The sequence below is a fragment of the Artemia sp. Qi Xiang Cuo genome, chromosome 4, assembly GCF_049724085.1.
Source record: "Artemia sp. Qi Xiang Cuo chromosome 4, ASM4972408v1, whole genome shotgun sequence".
Lineage (NCBI taxonomy): Eukaryota > Metazoa > Arthropoda > Branchiopoda > Anostraca > Artemiidae > Artemia > Artemia sp. Qi Xiang Cuo.
In genome coordinates this window covers 48,510,238-48,529,391 of record NC_142797.1, presented here as the reverse complement: position 1 = coordinate 48,529,391, position 19,154 = coordinate 48,510,238, and the positions used below count along the sequence as shown (strand labels likewise).

The 19,154-nt window shown below is 36.3% G+C and overlaps 1 protein-coding gene across 1 annotated transcript in view; it reads right to left on the bottom strand.

The window, feature by feature from the left end:
- Window positions 1-5,842: 5,842 nt before the first annotated feature.
- LOC148953181 (uncharacterized) overlaps window positions 5,843-19,154 on the bottom strand; it is a 36,989-nt gene continuing 23,677 nt past the window's right edge. Inside the window, exons 2-4 of the mRNA XM_089088349.1 lie at window positions 16,592-16,926; window positions 13,408-15,947; window positions 5,843-6,132 (exon numbers count right to left, since the gene is read on the bottom strand). Coding sequence (XP_088944475.1) covers window positions 6,063-6,132; window positions 13,408-15,947; window positions 16,592-16,926 — 2,945 coding nt within the window. The 3' untranslated portion in view covers window positions 5,843-6,062. The remainder of the gene's footprint in view (window positions 6,133-13,407; window positions 15,948-16,591; window positions 16,927-19,154) is intronic.

Genomic DNA, 19,154 nt, shown 5'->3' with positions numbered 1-19,154 from the left:
TTTGCAAATCTCATTACCCCTTTTTTTTGCAAATGTTAATCAAACATTTCCGATTCGTTATTAGGCATTTTTCATAGGCTGATGATGTTTCAAATTTATAATAAACTAAATGAGTTTACAACTCCTTCGGACTTACCTTAACTGCTAATCAGTTTAATCTTCTTTTGTATCCACTGACACAATCTCATCGCTAATTAAAATAATTCTCACTCAGATTAGTAAAAACCTTAATTAATATTGTTCATTGTAAACGTAAATTAAGTTATAGGCAATACTGGTTTAGAGAAACTAGAATAGTGACATAATTTCATAATCCTTTTTTTCTCCACCTTCATACAATCCAATCACTAATTAGAATCATTCACACTCCTATTATTCAAAACATTAATTAATATCGTTCATTGTCTACGTAAATTAAGTTATAGGCAATACTGGTTTAGAGAAACTAGAATAGTGACATAATTTTACTTTATCGACCCTCAAATTCCATTATGTGAGGGAGCTCTGAATCTCTTTGAAAAGGTGTAGAGACGCAAGCAAATAACGTTGAAATTGCTATATACGCAAGCAAAATGGTACCTCTTACTCTACTGGTGTCTTGTTGTACCTTATGGCATACTTATTGGGCCTTTCAACTATGATGAACATATGCCTATCTCAAAATTTTGATCGGACGATTTTGGGGAAAAAAGGGGCGGGGGAGGGAGCCTAGTGGCCCTCCAATTTTTGGTTACTTAAGAAGAGCCCTATAACTTTTAATTTTCGTTTGAATGAGCCTTTTCCCGATATTCCTGGATGACTGGGTCGATACGAACACCCCTGGAAAAAACAACAACAAATAAACACGCATCCCTGATCTTTCTTCTGGCACAAAATACAAAATTCCACATTTTTGCAGATAGAAGCTTGAAACCTCTACAATAGGGATCTTGGATACGCTGAATCTGATGGAGTGATTTTCATTAAGATCACTTGACTTTTAGGGGGTGTTTCCTTCTTTTTTCGAAAATCAGGAAAATTTTCTCAGGCTCGTAACCGTTAATGGGCAAGACTGAAATTATTGAAATTTATAAATTCAAAATCAGTATAAAAAGACAATTCTTTTGATATATCTATTGGTATCGAAATACCGTTTTTTAGAGTCTCGGTTACTATTGAGCCGGGTCGCTCATTAGTTACAGTTCGTTACCACGAACTGTTTGATACTGCCATGGTAAATGAAGCTGTCCACTTGATCAATCTTTTCGTTACCAAACATCATCTTTTCATTTTCACTTATTCCTAGCCTTAGTGAATTAGTCTTCTTATCATTTATCTTCAAACCTATTCTAGCATCCTGAACTCACAAAACCTCTAAACGCTCATTCATTTTGCTCACATTTTCATCTAGGGTGCTTAAATCATCAGCGTAATTAAATTCCACGAGATTTTTATCCTCCCCATTTGATTCCGTGGTGTTCCATTGCCTTTCCTGTGCTTCGTATGACAAAATCCATCGAAATGATCCATATAAAGGGGGATACCATACAAGGATTATACCCGAGGACTATAACTTTGTCTACAGCATTTCTCAGTCTAAGTAGTATCATATTACTAAGTAATCTGCTACCTACAGAGACCAGACTGATGCCTCGATAATTACCACACTCGCTCTTATCACCTTTCTTATACAGTGGTTTAATTAAGGTTTTCCTAAAATCGCTTGGTAGTTCCCCTTTTTCAAAAATCATATTCATAATCCTCAGTAACTTATTTCTAACCTTAAAGCCACCGTATTTATGAAACTCATTTTCCACACTATCAGCACCTGGAGCTTTATTATTTTTTAATCCTTTCAGTACTGTCGCTAATTCTTCCTCAAAAAACAAATATTCCTTCACATCTAAGGTATCAAAAACGTTTTCATTTTCTTCTATATCTTTTCCTGCAACTCTATCTCGGTTTAGCACACTCTCAAAATGTTCTACCCATCTCTCTTTAACTCTTTCCTTATCACTAATTGTAGCCCCGTTCCTATCTCTAACTGGGGCAAGTCCAGATTGACTACTCCCTTTCAATTTATTAACACACCAGTACAATATTTTACCAATATGCCGTCTAGCTGCATCTTCTAGATCCTCGGCAATTTTATCCACGGCATCGACTTCGCATCTCCTTAGTTCATATTTTAATGCTTTCTCCACTTTCTTTACACTCCTTTTGTTTTCGTATGATCTATCACTCAGATAGTTCTTGTACAATCCCCTTCTCATTTCAATTAAACATAAAGCCTTTTCAATAATAGTGCTAGATGCGATCTTAATTTTCTTCCCTAAGACAGCATCAGCGACTTCACAAATTGTTTTCCTAAAGTTATTCTATCCATCTTCCACCTTCTCAAATTTTAAACTCTTTAGTTTAGTATTCAACTGTTCCTGAAAAGTTTCTCTCAAATTCTGATCTTGCAGCCTACTAACATCATAACTTCCCGGAAAGGAGTTACCTTTCCGAAATTTCAGCTTCAAAATAACCCTAGACACTTCAGATGCTGATCAAATTGATCTTTCAATTTCAACGTCTTTCAGCATCAATGGCTGCACTCCTATATACTCTAGTATCTTGTATTGATCCTGCCAGTCTTCGGTTTAACATAACATAATCAATAAGGTTTGTTGTCTTAACATCACGTCAATACCACTTACCACTGTAGAACTGTAGCTTTCCAAACATGAAACACATTTGATACCGCGTCACAAGGCTCTGAGCCATGTCGTCACAGCCTTACTTTAGTTGCTAGTGGTCGGCCAAAAAAAAAAAAAAAAGGTTTTTCCATAGGCTTCTCGTGATGCGTACATCGGAATCGCACGTACGCGAAGGCGAAGTTTGAATCGTGTGTGGTTTTAAATGTGTTTCCCTCTTTTTTTTAACGGAGAGTATAGCCTTTGTCGGTACTGTATTATATTCTCTCTACTGTGGTCAACACCGTGCTAAATTATGGGCCATTTACTGATCAGGTACCGTATTGGTTATAACTACATTGTTATACCTACAAAATACTATAACTGATACCCTGAACTCCTTAAGCCATAAAATGACCAATTAGTATTCTATTATTAATACCTTCCCAATCTAACAAGACTTAGAAGCTTCTTTATTCATCATCAGCCCTACTCCCTGTCTATGTGCCCCATCCTTCCTGCCTGAGTAAACAAATTCTATATCACCTAATGTCATGCTTCCTACCCCTATATGAGTTTCTGAAACTTCTAAAAAGTCCAGTCCGAATTGTCGGAATTCGTCATTTCAAAATGTCAATACGATAGTTATTTTTTAACCTCGAAACATTTCAAGTTCCAATTTTCATGTTCTTTAAATCATTGAAATTATTTTGGCCCAAGGAAAAGCATACAAATATATTTATATATATATATATATATATATATATATATATATATATATATATATATATATATATATTTTATATATCCGGATACCAGCGCAGGACGGGGACCAACACTCTTCTCAAGTCTACGCCAAAGCGTTTAAGCCGGCTTAGGACGTGACACCGAGAAGTCCCTGGGACCTTCAGTATGAATCAAAGCTTTGCGCAATCCTTGGCCCATTCTTTGTCACAACATGGCTTTCAGTAATTGACGATGCTCTTCTATCAACAGGAGTCGAAATCCTGCACAGACATATATTCATGTCTACAAATATTCTGCTGCTACGGGGAGACAACCCATAGTAGATAAATTAGCTAGGAAGAGATTTTTCAGCCCGAAAACGCCCACCAAAACAGACCAAGCCCAGAAAAATTATCCATTAATCAGATTCCTGTGCAAATGATGTGTCGTTTATTTCAATACAGTAACCTTTTTATGAAATTAAACAGAAAAAACAAGACTAAAAGAAAGGACCTGTATTAAAACTTTAAATAACAAACTTGTTCTATATATGAGGGGGCTTCCACCTCTTACGCCCCTCTCTCTTTACACTAAAGTTTGACTTCTTTCACCGTTTAATTAGAATAAAAAGCTTTGTCAAAGCAATAGAGACGTAAGTTTAATGTGCAAGGGATTTAGGAGGGTGCAGCCCCTAAAAGATATAGAACCTTAATGAAAATCACACCATTAGATTCAGCGTATCATAGAATCCTACCGTAAAGGTTTCAATCTCCGAAATGAAAAAATTTGGAATTTTTTTTTTTTTTTTTTTTTGCCAGAATAAAGATCACGGTTGCGTGTTTATTTTTTTTTTTTTCCGGGATGTTCGCATCGACCCAGTGGTCCTAGAAAATCGTGGGAGGGCTCATTCGGACGGAAATTAAAAGTTATAGTGCCCTTTTTAAGTGACAAAAAAAAAATGGATGGCAACTCGGCCCCCGCCCCCGCTCATTTTCCCCCAGTCACCCGCTCAAAATTTTGGGATAGCCATTTTGTTCAGCATGGTCGAAAATATAATATCTATGTCTTCTAGTATGACTTAATCCCCCACAGTCCCCGGGGGAAGGGTTGAAAGGTATGAACTTCACCCAATGTTTACATATAGTATTGGTTATTAGGAAGTATATAGACGTTTTCAGGAGGGATTTTTTCTGGTAGTTGGGAGGAGGGGTTGGCGTTACATGGGAGGATCTTTCCATGGGGGGAAGGGACATTGCTATGAAGGAGGCGCCGGATTTCCCAGCATTATTTAAAAAAACGATCAGAAATTAAATTAAGAAAAACAAACAAGTTTTTCAACTGAAAGCAAGGAGCAACATCAAAACTTAAACCGAACAGAAATTAGTATGTATATGATCTGGGTTCGCCCCCTAGTCAATACCTTACTCTTTACGCCAAAGATTTTTAGTACTTTCATGAGAGCTGTTTATTCTAATTAACGGTCTTTGTGATTAAGGGGTCATTTTTAAAGAATTGGAAAAAAATTCGAACTTTAGCGTAAAGAGCGGTATTGACTAGGCGGCGAACCCCCTGATATACGTATTAAAAATATATGAATATAGAAGTTCGTTACGTAAGTTATGTATATTTATTGCGAATAAAAACGTTCGTAAATAAAATTAAACAACTTTCGAGGAAGCCATTTAACCAAATAAAAGTAAAACTAATATGCAATTTTTGTTTTAATTATTCATGTACGGTGAGCCAAAATCAAAACCTGCATCAATTTAAAAACGTTAAAAAATTAAATTAAAAAAAACAAGTTTTTTGAACTGAAAGTAAGGAGCGACATTAAGACTTAAAACGAACAGAAATTATTCCATATATGAAAGGGACTGTCCCCTCCTCAACGCCTCGGTCTTTACGCTAAAGTTTTTTATTGTTTTAAAAAATAAAGTCGTGAGACAGAGTCAAATTTAGCGTAAACAGCTAGGAGTTGAGGAGGGGACAGTCCCTTTCATATACGGAATGATTTCTGTTCGTTTTAAGTTTTAATGTCGCTCCTTCCTTTCAGTTGAAAAAACTTGTTTTTTAATTTAATTTTCTACCAAGTGCGTCTTTTAATCCTCTTTTTTGAATGAACTATTTACATCATCTGCTGCCCTTCCACCCCGTGATGGTTAGGAGCGTACCTGGTAGCAGGTTTTTCAGTTTTCAGACCGCCCTTTTTCAAATGATAACCTTATATTTTGGCCCTTACTTGGTTAGATTCAAATATAAAAAAGCGTTTCTATATAGACCAGGTACGTGAGGGGGAGGGGGGAGGTTAGTTGCTAGATTTTGGAAAATATCTTTTTTGGCATTTCATTAAAAAAGTCTCCACCCCTAGATTATAGATTAAAAGAGTAAAATAAGATTAGCTTCATCCATTTTATGAACTGCACTTACTAAAGATTTCAATTATGAGGCGACCAAACATGTGGGAGTACAAGACATTTATTATTTCTATATAATTATACAACACTGCAAAGAGTTGAAATTCAAAGTACACAAATATCTAAGGGATTTTTTTCAAAAAATGAATATGCCATTCTTTCAAGAGCCAACCTTCGTGAACCATAGAAACTTGTCCATTTATATCTGACAACTTTTCAGGCATGATAATCTGTAAATCTGATAAGGAATATTCCAAACCATGGTCTAATCTATGACTTTGACGGATGTGTCATCGCTCTGGGTTTCTTCCTTTTTGCCCAAATCTGAGTTGAAACTGCAAAAAGAAATCCAATCTAAGGTCAAATGGAAGGCACAATGTAGCAGAAAGCTGATAATAACAGTAAAGTGTCATTCATTGGAATGCTTCAAAATAGTCATTTCCGTATAATTTTTACATTTACAATACCTCAATCAACAAATCACAAGAGCTTTGGAAAAACTTCTTTACATCTGTCATCTTGCCAAATTTTGCCTCAATAATTGATACTTTTTGTGGCTTCCGTAATAGGGAATGTATTCCATTACAATAACAAACAGCACTTAGTGAAGTTACATTCTATTGTAATAGACAGGACAATAATTATTGTCCTGTATGAGACACACGCATTCGTTTTTGGTGCTACCACTTGAACCTGAAGTTATGGCTTCACATAACCTTATCTCAATTTTTTAAAAACTACAGCACACCTCCTGCATGCATACAAAAAGCAATTAAGAGATCGTTATTATTTCAAGAATAAGTGCAGTAAGAAGTTCGAGACTTGGAGTAAAACAACAAAGTATAAAGTACTTTAAAAACATTTCATGGCATTAAGCTTAACGGTGATTTTTTTTTTATTTTTTTTTTTTAACAGTCATCACTATAATGGATATAGTTGAAACATGAGTCAAAAAGTTAGAATTAATTTAAGAGAAAGCAAGCCCCCCCCCCCCAAAAAAAAGTTAGAAAAAACCTACAAACCTGTCTTTGAAACAGTCTAAACACTCACAATTTAACCTGATTCAATGCTTGGATTATTATCCCAGCTTTCACTGTTATCCAGGATCTCAACTTCTAGAAGCAAACGACAAATGTCAATCATTAAACGATTTTTTTTTTGTAATCGGACAAGTGTCGCAAAGATTAAAATAACGAACTATAAATAATTCCTGGTTCTCATCAGAATCAAAATTTGCAATCACAATGCAATATTCACACTCATAAAAAAAAAAACATCGCAATCTTTGCAAAACTTTTTTAGACGCATCGCGAATTTTCACATGCGATCAAAATCAGATTTTTCAGCTTTACTCAAAGTCTGTTTGCAAAATACTGAATTCCTGCTTCTCTAAGATGAAATCCTGCTTCTCTAAGAAGTATCTCACTCTGAAAACGAAAATCAAAACAAAAATCTAGCGTCATCCGGAGGCCAATCCATTTCAAATTTGGAGTTAACTTGAAAATTGAGCAGGAGCACCACAGAGGAAGGCATATGCCACCTAAGGTTTAAACTTTGGCCTTCCCCCTCCCCCCAGAAAAAAAATGTGATTGGAGCGGACAGCAATGCGAATTTCCCTCAGTCTTGCTACCCTGCCTATTCAAGAAATTTGCTCTCTACCCCCTTCTAAGAATATAGAATTTTCATTCCCCCCCCCCAAAAAAAAGAACTTAACAAATTTTACAGCAATTATTGAGGGAAATACAGATATTACCAAATATTCTAAATTCACACACTTACCAACAGGTAGGTATGACTCCATCAAGGTGATGTCAATCGCTATCTATCACTGTGAGTCAGGGCCGAACCTAACCTATCATTTCGCTTGTTTAAAAATCAGATCTTAGCTGAAGAAACCGACAAAAACTGCTATTACACACAAGTTCTACTTGATTTATCGATCAAGAATCATGGCTATACATAAGTTGACTGGCATTAAAAAGCCACAATCTCCTTTTTCCTGTTTTCGAGCCAATCACAAAAGAATATTTTCGATTCCTTAATTTAAAAAAAAACCCTCTGTTTTCAACACCTAAATAACCTGATGTCGATGAGGTCGGATAAACATCATCTACGCCATTTTGCAGATTAGTTGAAGAAGTAGTATGTTCGATATTCGATCAGTCCTCTATAAACTGAAGATTGTGGGTTTTATCTCAATCGATCCAGACAAAAAAGTACTGCCATACGGGTAATTACTTAAGGAAAATAATCACTAGAATTTGCCTGTTAACCAAATGTGAAATAGAAAAACCTTCCCAAGCCGGATTAACTGTAAAGGTCAAGAATCGGTAGAATCACCAAACATGGCGAAAGCAAAACATTATATAAATTAAGATGAATAAAAAAGATATAGGTCGTTTGAAAGTAGTTTTGTTGTAATCCCCTCCAATATTCCCAGGAAAGACCAAAATTTCCCATAAAATCTAAAATTTGGCAGTGGTTTTAATAGATATTTTTTCCCAGCAGAGAAAAACCTCCCTTGTTGGTCTCATTATGGAATGTCTGTAGATGGCCCTATTTTTTAATTTCAGAGTAACAACTCATGAAATAGGGCAGGCAGGTATTTGAAGAAAGAAGCGCTCGACCGTCTGGATATTTTATGTTCTACCCTGTAATTTCCATTATTTTCAAAATATGCCTCTCATGCTATTTTGATGGATACACCTAGCCCCTTCTATCACTGACAACACTTTCTTTAATATTTTATCAAATTCATGTAGCAAACCAAAGAAAATGAATGGGGATTTTTTTTTTTTTACAAACGATTCCGCACTATTGCCTCTAATATTCGCTATAATGACACAATGTTCACCTCCGAAACTTTAAGCAAATGAAACCACCCTTGAAATTAACAACAACTGACAAATGTATACTGTGTATAAGGCGGCTACTATCGGCTAAACAGAATGCTACTGACAATCGATACGATAATGGGCAGCGCAATAGCGTTGCCTAAGTAAAGAGCGATGTGGGTACTGTATTATTTATTTATTTTTAGACCAGGCCACTTCGTATAGAGGGATTCGTCGTAGAAACTTCGAAAGGGGCTCATTCGATTGGAAATTGAAAGGGCTAGTGCCCTTTTTAATAGTCAAAAGTGATTGGAGGGCAACCAGCCCTCCCCATGCCAACTATTTCCCCAAACACATCCACTCCAAATTTTGAGATAACCATTTTGTTCAACGTAGTTGAAAGGTCCGGAAATTATGTATTTGAGGATGACAACCCCCCACGCTTGAAATTAACAACAACTGACAAATGTATACTGTGTATAGGGCGGCTACTATCGATTAAACAGAATGCTACCGACAATTGATACAATCATGGGCAGCGCAATAGCGTTGCCTAAATAAAGAGCAATGTGGGCACTGTATTATTTATTTATTTTTTGACCAGGCCACTTCGTATAGAGGGATTTGTCTTAGAAACTTCGAAAGGGGCTAATTCGATTGGAAATTGAAAGGGCTAGTGCCCTTTTTAATAGTCAAAAGTGATTGGAGGGCAACCGGCCCCCCCCCAGGCCAACTATTTCCCCAAGCACATCCACTCAAAATTTTGAGATAGCCATTTTGTTCAACGTAGTTGAAAGGTCCGGAAATTATCTTTTTGAGGATGACGCCCCCCCCCCCCTGAGGCCTCAGATCAAGGGTTCTAAGTTATGTCCCGGGGGCATATAAGGTATTTTTTCATGGGAAATGGTGGTCGTATAAACTACGAAAGAGGCTCATTCGATTTTTGAAAGGTCCAGAAATTATGTCTTTGAGGATGATAACTCTCCCCCACAGCCCTCGGGGCAAGGGTTGTAAGTTATGCCCCGGAGGCATATAAGGTTTATATGGAAAGGTGGTTGTATAAACTTCAAAGGGGGCTGATTGGACTGGGAATCAGAAATTCTAGTGGCGTTATAAGAATCAAAGTGATCTGAGGCCAACTATCCCTCTCCCCCCTCAAGTCCTCTTTTCCCCAAATGCATCTGAAAAAAGTTTTGAGATGGTCATTTATTCAAAATAGTCTCTAGATCATATAACAAGGCCTTGGGAGTTGAAACAACCCTTCAGAGCCTGGGGGCAAGGATTGTAAGTTTTTTTCGGATGGGTGGTTATATAAAGTTTAGAGGAAGCTCTTTTAATTAGAAATTCAAAGTTTTGGTTCCCTTTTAAGAGTCAAAAGTAATGGAGGGAGACTAGTCCCCCCCCAGACAACCTCTTTTCCCCAAGCGTATCTAATCAAAATTGTGACATGGCCATCTTGTTCAAAATAATCCAAAGGATATATAACAATGCCTCCAGGTTTGACGCAACCCACCAAATCCCTGGGGCAAAGCTTGTAAGTTATGTCCTAGGGCATCTAAGGCTTTTATGGAATAGATGGTCCTATAAACTTCAGATGGGGCATTTGATAGTAAATTGGAAGTTATAATGCCTTATTTAAGGGTCAAAAGTTATTTGAGGGCAACTACCCCCTCCCCACCCCGCGCCCATCATTTCCCAAAATAAAAATTCAATCTAAATTTTGAGACATCTATTTTCTTCAGCATTGTTGACAGGTCTAGAAATTATGCCTTTGGGGATGTCAACCCCTCACAGCCCTCAGGGCAAGTGTTGTAAGTTAGGCAATTCGTTCATTGTTTACATATAGCATATGTTAATGACATAGAGATTATTATTACTTTCCAAAAAGACCGAGGACATTCAAGTGAGCCTTTCAGAGAATGGTTGAAGGGAGTATTGAACTAAATCAAAACACGTCATGTGTAGGCTATACGGGTCGTTAAAAGGGCTTAACTCGGGAATGACTAAGAATTTGGAACTTTCAGGAAATGATAAGGGAGATAACCAATAGACCAAATAGGTAATATTTGCATGCTACTAATACTACTAAAACTACCACCACCAATACTACTTCTACTACTACTACTACCACGCTACTACATTTAAAAAATTGAGCATAAATTTTGAATTGAATCAAAAGACACTACGTGCATGCAAATTGTCAAAAGAGCTTATCTCAAGAATGGATTTGAATAATAAGTTGGAACTTTCAGAGAATGCTTAAAGGAAAAGATCAATTAACCAAAAGGCAATATGTGCCCGCTATATCACATAACGCCGTCTATATGTAGGTTGTCAAAAGGGCCTAGTGTCCTTTTTGAGAGTCAAAAGTGAAAGGAGGGCTGTTAGCCCCGCCCCACGTCTTCTTTTCCCCAAATGCATCCAATATAAATTTTGAGATAGCCATTTTGTTCAAAATAGTCTAAAGATCATAATTAAGGCCTTAGGTGTGAAATAGCCCCTCAGAACCTGGGAGCAAAGTCTACAAATTATGCTCCCAAGGCATATGAGGTTTTTATGCAATGGGTGGTTGTATAAACTTTGAATAAGGCTCATTTGATTGGAAGTTATAGTGCTCTTTTTTAAAAGTCAAAAGTGAATTGAGGAAAACCAGCCCCCCTCCCCTCCCATGACCATCATTTTCCAAAAAAAAACACCCAATCAAAATTTTTAGACGTCTGGTTTCTTCAGCATTGTTCAAAGATCCTGTAATTATGCCTTTGGGGACGACAACCCCCTCACAGTCTCCAGAACAAGAGCTGTAAGTTAGGCAATTCGCTCACTGTTTACGTATAGTATGTTATTGAAAAAGGTATGAATGTCTGACCTTTACTTTTCAAAAAGACAAAGGGCATTCAGGTGAGCCTTTCAGAAAAGGTTGAGGGGAGTTTTGAACTAAATCAAAACATTTTACGAGTATGCGGGCTATCAAAAGGGCGTAACTCTGGACTGAGTATATTATTTGGAACTTTTAGGGAAATGACAAGGGAGATGATCAATTGACAAAAAAGGTAATATTTGTACGCTACCACTACTACTACGACCACAGTACTCCGTTTACAATGCTAAGGGAAAGTTTGAACTAAATCAAAATACACTATGTGCGATCACAGACACTATGCGCTATGTCAAAAGAGCGTATATCAAGAATGTATTTGAGTATTAAGTTGGAACTTTCAGAAAATACTTAAATGGGAAGATCAATAGACCAAAAGGCAATATGTGCGTGCTACTACTAATGTTACTACATTTATTACTACTACTACTGCTCCTACTTCAACTACTACCTCTATTGCAACTACTTGTAAGGCTAATAGCATTAAGATGAAAATCAGAAAGGTATGTAAATATACAGGTTATCAAAAGGATATATCAGCAAAAGACCGGTGAAAAGCATTAGCAAAAATCGTTAAAAAAGCTTCTCTAAAATACAGATCGCAAGCCAAACTGGATTCTAATAGAAAAAAAAACGATTTTTTTTTCCATGAAACGAACAGAAATTAATTTAAGAGACTTTTCCCACAAAACAAGTTTTTCAAAGAAAAGTAAAGAGCTCATCTAAGCCAAAAATGAGCAGAAATAAAGTCAAATAACCTTCCAGGTGTAAAACTACCAAAATCATCATCAATGAATAAATGTAGCTCAAAACCGAACAGAAACTGCAATAAATAACCGAGTCAAACTCAACACGAGTAAAAATTCCCATGAGTAGGGCTGACAATCCCCATGCCTTCTCAAGACCAGACCATAATTTGCACTTTACTGAAAACAAAATAATTTAAAATGTTTTCAATTGTTTTACTTTAATAAAAAAAAGAATTGTTAAAACTCTAAGGAATATATATCAGAAACTGTAAGTTAAACTGACAATCCACGGTCATTTTTTTTTTCAGCAAAGTGCAAATTATGCTATGGTCTTTGGTAAGCATGGGGGTTCTCACCATACTAATGTTAATTTTCACTCGTTTTGAGTTTAACTTGGTTATTTATTGTAATTTCTATTTGTTTCATTTATTCATTGATAATAATTTGAGGTAGTTTTACACTTTGAAGGTTATTTGACTTTATTTCTGCTCATTTTTGGCTTAGTGGAGCCCTTTACCTTTCTTTGAAAAACCTGTTGTGTGGGAAAAGTTTTTTTTTCATTAATCCTAAAAATATTAATGCTCAACAATATCATATCAGTGGATTGATACTCTTGAAGTGTATCGATGTTTCTAATATATAAAATCACTCCTTTGTCTGCCATTGCATAAACTGCGATCACATCAATAAAAAAAGCCATCAAAATGCATCTTCATGATCACACTAGTTTTTGGAATTCGGTCACGTCCAAAATGTAATTATTTACCCTAAGAAGCAAAAGGCTAAGCAACCTTGGATAGAAAAGATATTTGAACCGTTATAGTCGAGAAATATTAGTAAATATATGCAGATGGAATTATAATAGTTTATTTGTAACCCACTGTACAATATATATAAACAGTGGAGTAACATAATGTGTCTCGAAATCTCGAAAATGACTGAAGATATCAGTTGTTTTTTCTCTTTTATAAGGACTAATCTTAAATATTTATTTCGGGATTAGTTAGATCAGATCCTTCCAGCAAATTAACTTCCAATTTATCTCTTAATGCAAAGTTAAAAAGACAGTAGAACTATCTCATATAAAAAGTATTTGCTTGTCACTAAATTTATTTAACCCGTAAAAAAGACATAATATACTATGTACTATACCTTTGCTGTTCTGTTGTCTCTGATAAAGTAGCATGCAGGACTTTGTCACCACAGCTTTCTTGTGCAGAATCCACAAGCAACTTTTCAGAGGCAGAATCATTCTGTATAATTGATATTTCACTTGGCTCTTTGTCAGGAAAATTTTTCAGACTCGAGAGATTTTTAAGATGTATATTTTCATCAATTATCTCGATATCGTCACTTGTAACTGCGGTATTCTGTATAATTGATATTTCACTTGGTTCTTGGTCAGGAAAATTCTTCGGACTCGAGAGATTTTTAAGAGACTTGTGTTCATCAATTATCTCGATATCGTCACTTGTAATTGCGGTATTCTGTAAAACTGATATTTCACTTGGTTCTTGGCCAGGAATATTTGTCAGACTCGACAGATTTTTAGGAGGTATATTTTCATCAATTATCTCGATATCGTCGCTTGTAATTGCGAATTGGCTCATTGATTTAGGACTCACTTCATCCATTGAAGGTGCTGGTAGATGTGACTCAACTGCAACTTTTCCATGAGGTACGGATTCCTTATCAGAAGGATCTTCGTACTTTTGAGGGGCACCTACATAGGAATGGAATACATCTCCAGACTTGTCCAGACTCTTTGGGCGCCACTTCATTGAACTTTTCAAATTACCAGCTTTAAAAGGTTCTTGTCCTCTGGCTTCAGGCTGTTTTGGATTCTTCGAAACGGAATCTTTTATCGGCGAAACACTTTCGGGTGCTACGGGTAGATTATTTTTCAAATTCACTTCATCTTCAATTGAAGCGTTAATTGAAGTACTGTCATCTTTCTGGCTCATCTCACTTTCATAAATTGCATCCAAAACTATCATTTCATTCGGATTCAAATTGTCAGTTACTTCAGCAGCCAAACTATTAGATGTCCTTTCCAATTCCGTGACCGATAGAGAATTTTCTATTTCCAACACCCCCGGACGCAAACTTTCTCTCTTGAATTCATGCTCACCTAAAGTTGCTTTTATAATATGAGGTTTTTGGCGTTCATCTAGATCAAGGACATATTTTACTCGTTTCAAGGCCAACATCGGAATTGTATTCAGGTTGGAACATGCTTTCTTTCCAATACAACTTTCAAATTTCAACATTTCAACTTTCAGTTCAAGCCAAACAGGTTGTTTATCAATAATAAAATTAACTTTTGCGATTTTGTCATTCACAAGCTCAAAACCAAGTGAACGAAAGGGAGTTTTTGCATAAACAATACTGTTAGATGACAGCATCAGGGGTTTTTTACCAATCCAACCAAACAGAACGGTTTCTATGACTTCATCTCCTTTTTTACATGAGTGCAACATGCAGTGAATGTCCCCAACAGCTTCAATTGGGAATGACAACCATTGCTTGCAATAGACTTTCCCAACTGGTAATATCAACGTTTTTCTGCAAATGCCAATCTTGCCAAAAATTTGCATTTTTGTATCTGATAGGAGCTTGTATTTAAAATCTCTTGTCAGCTGATGTGACTTGTCCGAGCTTGCCGAGCTGTATGGCTTGATGTTAGTAATTGCTGCTAAGTTGTGTTCTATCTGGATTTGACCCTGGTCTTGCTTCCTCTGTCTTTTCTTCTCCGCTTCTTCAACCGCAAGGTCATTTGCTTTTCTTTTCACTGTTTTGACAATATTACTCGTATCTCCACCCGCAGGCGGATTTCCATTATTTTTTACCATCTTGGCAGCCTTCTCTGGTTCCTTAGTGGTAGTTTCATTTGCTTTGTTTTTTACAATCTTGACAACGCTCTCCAGTTTCGCAGCAACGGGTTCATTGGCTTTTCTATCAAGCAGTTTGACAATTCTTTCAGTTGGTGCGTCTGTAGTCCTCTCAGGCAGCTCCTCTTGCGCTGCCATGCTTTCTTTAGAAAAGTTGTTTGAATCGTTGATTAACGTCTTTTCTCTCGACCGTTTGCTCTCATCAAAGTAGCTTTCAAGACGTGCGATTTTTTTGGAAAATGCTTCCTCCACTTTCCTTAAACGTAATGAAAAAATTTCAGGAGAAGTTGATCTTTTAATACGGTGGTCAACTGCAGAGAGCTTAGTCAATCTTTGTTCCAATTCATAAAAAGCTACAAACTTCTTATTGAGAGATTCCCGTAACGAATAGATGTCACGTGAAGCAAGATCCACGTCCGCCTTAAGCTTTGACATTGTTTCAAACTTAGACACCATTCTAGCTTCCATAGCCTTGTATGATTCAAACTTTTTCTCAAGGCCAATAAAGTCCCCATGTACAGCAGTCATAGATTTTGTATCCACCCACAAAGCTTTGAAATCTTTACCAAGGCCCTTCTGGTTTTCTTTCATACTTTTGAATTCCTTATCTAGAAACCTGATTTCGTTTTTTAGCTGATCATGTTTTTCAGAATATCTTTCGAGCATTTTTTCAAAACGATCTTCTTTCCCCGATATTTCACTCATCCCAGCAATGAGCATCTGCATTTCACCTTGCAAGGTTGAAACATCTTTTCTCAAACTATTCACTGCCTCTTGACTTTCATTTTGTTGCTTTACAGCCTAAAAATATAAAAAAAAAGTATGTCTTTAAACAGTTCAAAGTATTCATGCAAAATGCACGAAAAAGAATTAAAGCAAATTATTAGTTCTGCAGTTGTTAGCAAATTTTCTGGAGTTTTCTTCTTTGAACATATTGCACACAACACATCACTAATAAGACACTTGTTATCCATAAGAAGCATGAACAAATTTTACACAACGTTTTCAACCTTTATGAAGCAAACTAAAAGAAGAAAGAAAAAACAAACACTATATCGTTAAATATTGCATAAGATATTTACCAATTCACAAAGAAAAAGGTTCGTTACGATTGCCAGTCTTTTCTCTCAGTTTTATGAGCCTTGATAGTATCAATATAAAATGTAATAAATATAAAAATATCACATCGCTTATAATGAATCACTTCCTTTCACAAGGAAATATAAACTATATAGATATGCAACATCTTAAGCTGATCAGTATTTTGTTATTTCAAGGAGAGGTAAGAACACAGTAGGAAATTAAGCAATTGAAATCAAATAATAAGAGTCACACTAAGGAACTAGCACAAATTATTTTTTGTATTGGTATTTCCAATCAATCAGTTCCAAAATAAAATTTTTAAAGGAAAACAAGCATACAAAATGAAAAAAAAACAAGCTCACCAGCAGTTCAACAGAAACTCGACTCATTTCCTTTTTAAGCTGAAAAATTTCTTGCATTATTCGGTCTTCATTTATTCTTTCTTCTCTCTGACCTATATTCATTCTTTCTTCTCTTTGATACGGTCTCTCTTCTCGTTGATATAAATTTCTTTGGACAGGAGCCACCATTTCATTACTTCTATTCCTATAGAAGTCATCCATGTCTGCTCTGTAAGGTGCTTTTTGCCTTCCAGTTCCACTTAGAGAAGGAGGAGGTGGTGGTACAAGTTGATCAGGATTTATGGGAATTTCTCTATGAGAAGCAGCAGTTCTTTGTTGAGAGCCTCCAGATCTTTCTAAATGAGAAATTTTTAACCTCATTATCAATTCCGAGACAGAGAGTGAGGACTATGACAAAAAACAATAACAGAGGCAAAACAAGATAAGTAAATCTTAGTCCAGGGTTATCAAAAACATGAGGGGGCTGTCATTCCACTCAACCCTTCACTCTTCAAGCCAAAGTTTAAATTTTGAACAACAATGCTTAGAAAATGATAATTTGCCTGAAAAAAATCCTTAAAAGTTTCATGAGTAAAAAAAAAAGTTAGTTTCTACGAGTTTCATGAGAAAAAGTTTCAAAACGAAACTCATTTTATGTCTATATACAAACAAGCTATCTTTTGAGCGAAAATATTCCAAATTTCCTTGGAATTTGTTTTTCATCGATTGGTAGTAGCGCAGTGGGTTTGATGTTAGCTTGATAATCGAACACAGCAGTAGCAAGACTAACAAGACAAACAAGACAGCTTTACTCCGCTCCCTGTGCAAAACAACCTATCAGATTACGACTTGTACGGTTATATCCATATAACCCAAAGAAAAACCGTCCCGGATAAGAAGAAAACCTTTCATTTGGAATTTTCCATTTTCCATTTGACAATTTCCATTTTTCCATTTGACATAACACAGCAGCAACTTTATAAGAAATTTAAAATAAATTTTCTTGTGAAATATTATCGCATTTAATCAGCAGTTGTACCAACCCAATCCTGCTCAATTCATCTTCAAGGCTATACTGTGGTGTTTCTCCTCCCCATAGTATAGTGCAGACGGTTTGATATCATTCTATTATCCCTTCTTGTTTTTAGTTTTGTTTTTGTTTAAAGCTTTTTCCAATAGGCAATGATTAGAAGTCCTCCAAAAAAAAAGTCTCCCCAGATCCCACCTCAAATGCCAGTGAAAGTGATACCCATTTTGGCTGGTCAAGCACACTATCTCAAAGTTCAAATGATAGCTCCAATTCTGAGAATAGGACAATGATAAGTGTAGGGGCTAATGTCACCATAAATGATGATAATGAGTTTCAAGAGATCCTTTCTAGAAGCTCTAAAAAAAGTAAAAAAATATCCCCAACCAAAAGCATTTCCCCTCTCCCTGCTCAAGATCCTCCCTCCCAGAACTTAGGACATTACCTAAAAATTTCTCCTATTACACCCTTCGAAATAAAACAGATTACTGCAATAAGAGTTGCAATTTTTAAATTGCTAAAATCAATGTTCTCTCTTAATATTAATCGTGATGGATCTCTGCTAATAGCTGTCCAAGATCAGAAATCAGCAGAAACAATTTTGAACCTAAAATCCCATCTGAATACCCCAATTAATGCATGTAAATGGAACCCAAAACAATCAGCAACAAAAATAGGAGTTATAATGTTCCCCCAGAGATATTCATTCAGGAGTTAAAAGAAGGACTCTCAGATATGGCTGGCAACACAATCCCAGTTGAAGATGTTACCCAACTTGGCAAACCTAACTCTATTGGCCTAAAAACTAGTAGATCCTTCTTATTCACACTGAAGGAAAAAATTAATATCCCAGAAGTTATTCCTATTTGGGCAAATCAAACCACACAAGGAATACAAACCTAAGCCTAGCCAGTGTCAGAAGTGTCTCAAACTGGGACACACAACAAACAAATGCAATGAAATTCTCCTAGAGTGTAGTAATTGTAAAGCATACCATCCTAATGAGTTGACAACTTGCAACAACACTCAGCCTACATGTATCAATTGCAAAGGCCCACATGAATCTACAAATAAATCACTATGCCCTGCATATAAGAAAAGAGCTCTAATACTCCAAATAGTAACAGAGAAGGCCATCCCATACCCCTTTGCAGCAATGGAAGCAAATGCTGCCCAACAATACCAAATAAAGCCCATAATAAAACCAACCAAAACCCCCAATGCATCAAGTACCCCGTATAAAACACCATCTTCTAAGCCCCCTAGCTCACATCCCTATCAGAAGGAATCACCAAGTCAACAAGCCTCCTTGTCCGGTGAGATGAGGTCAGCCTGCCCCCCCCCGCCCCAGAAGAAATAAACCAGAAACACTACCAGGAATTAATCCCTTAACTGACAAACAGGATGCACAACCAAAAATGCAATCCCCAAATATATGCTAATTCATTCTAAACTGTAATGCAGTTCAGGCCATGAACATACATCAACAACAGAAAACAAAAATCATTGCAGAATTGGCAAAAATCTACATCCCTGATGATATGCTCATTCAAGCAA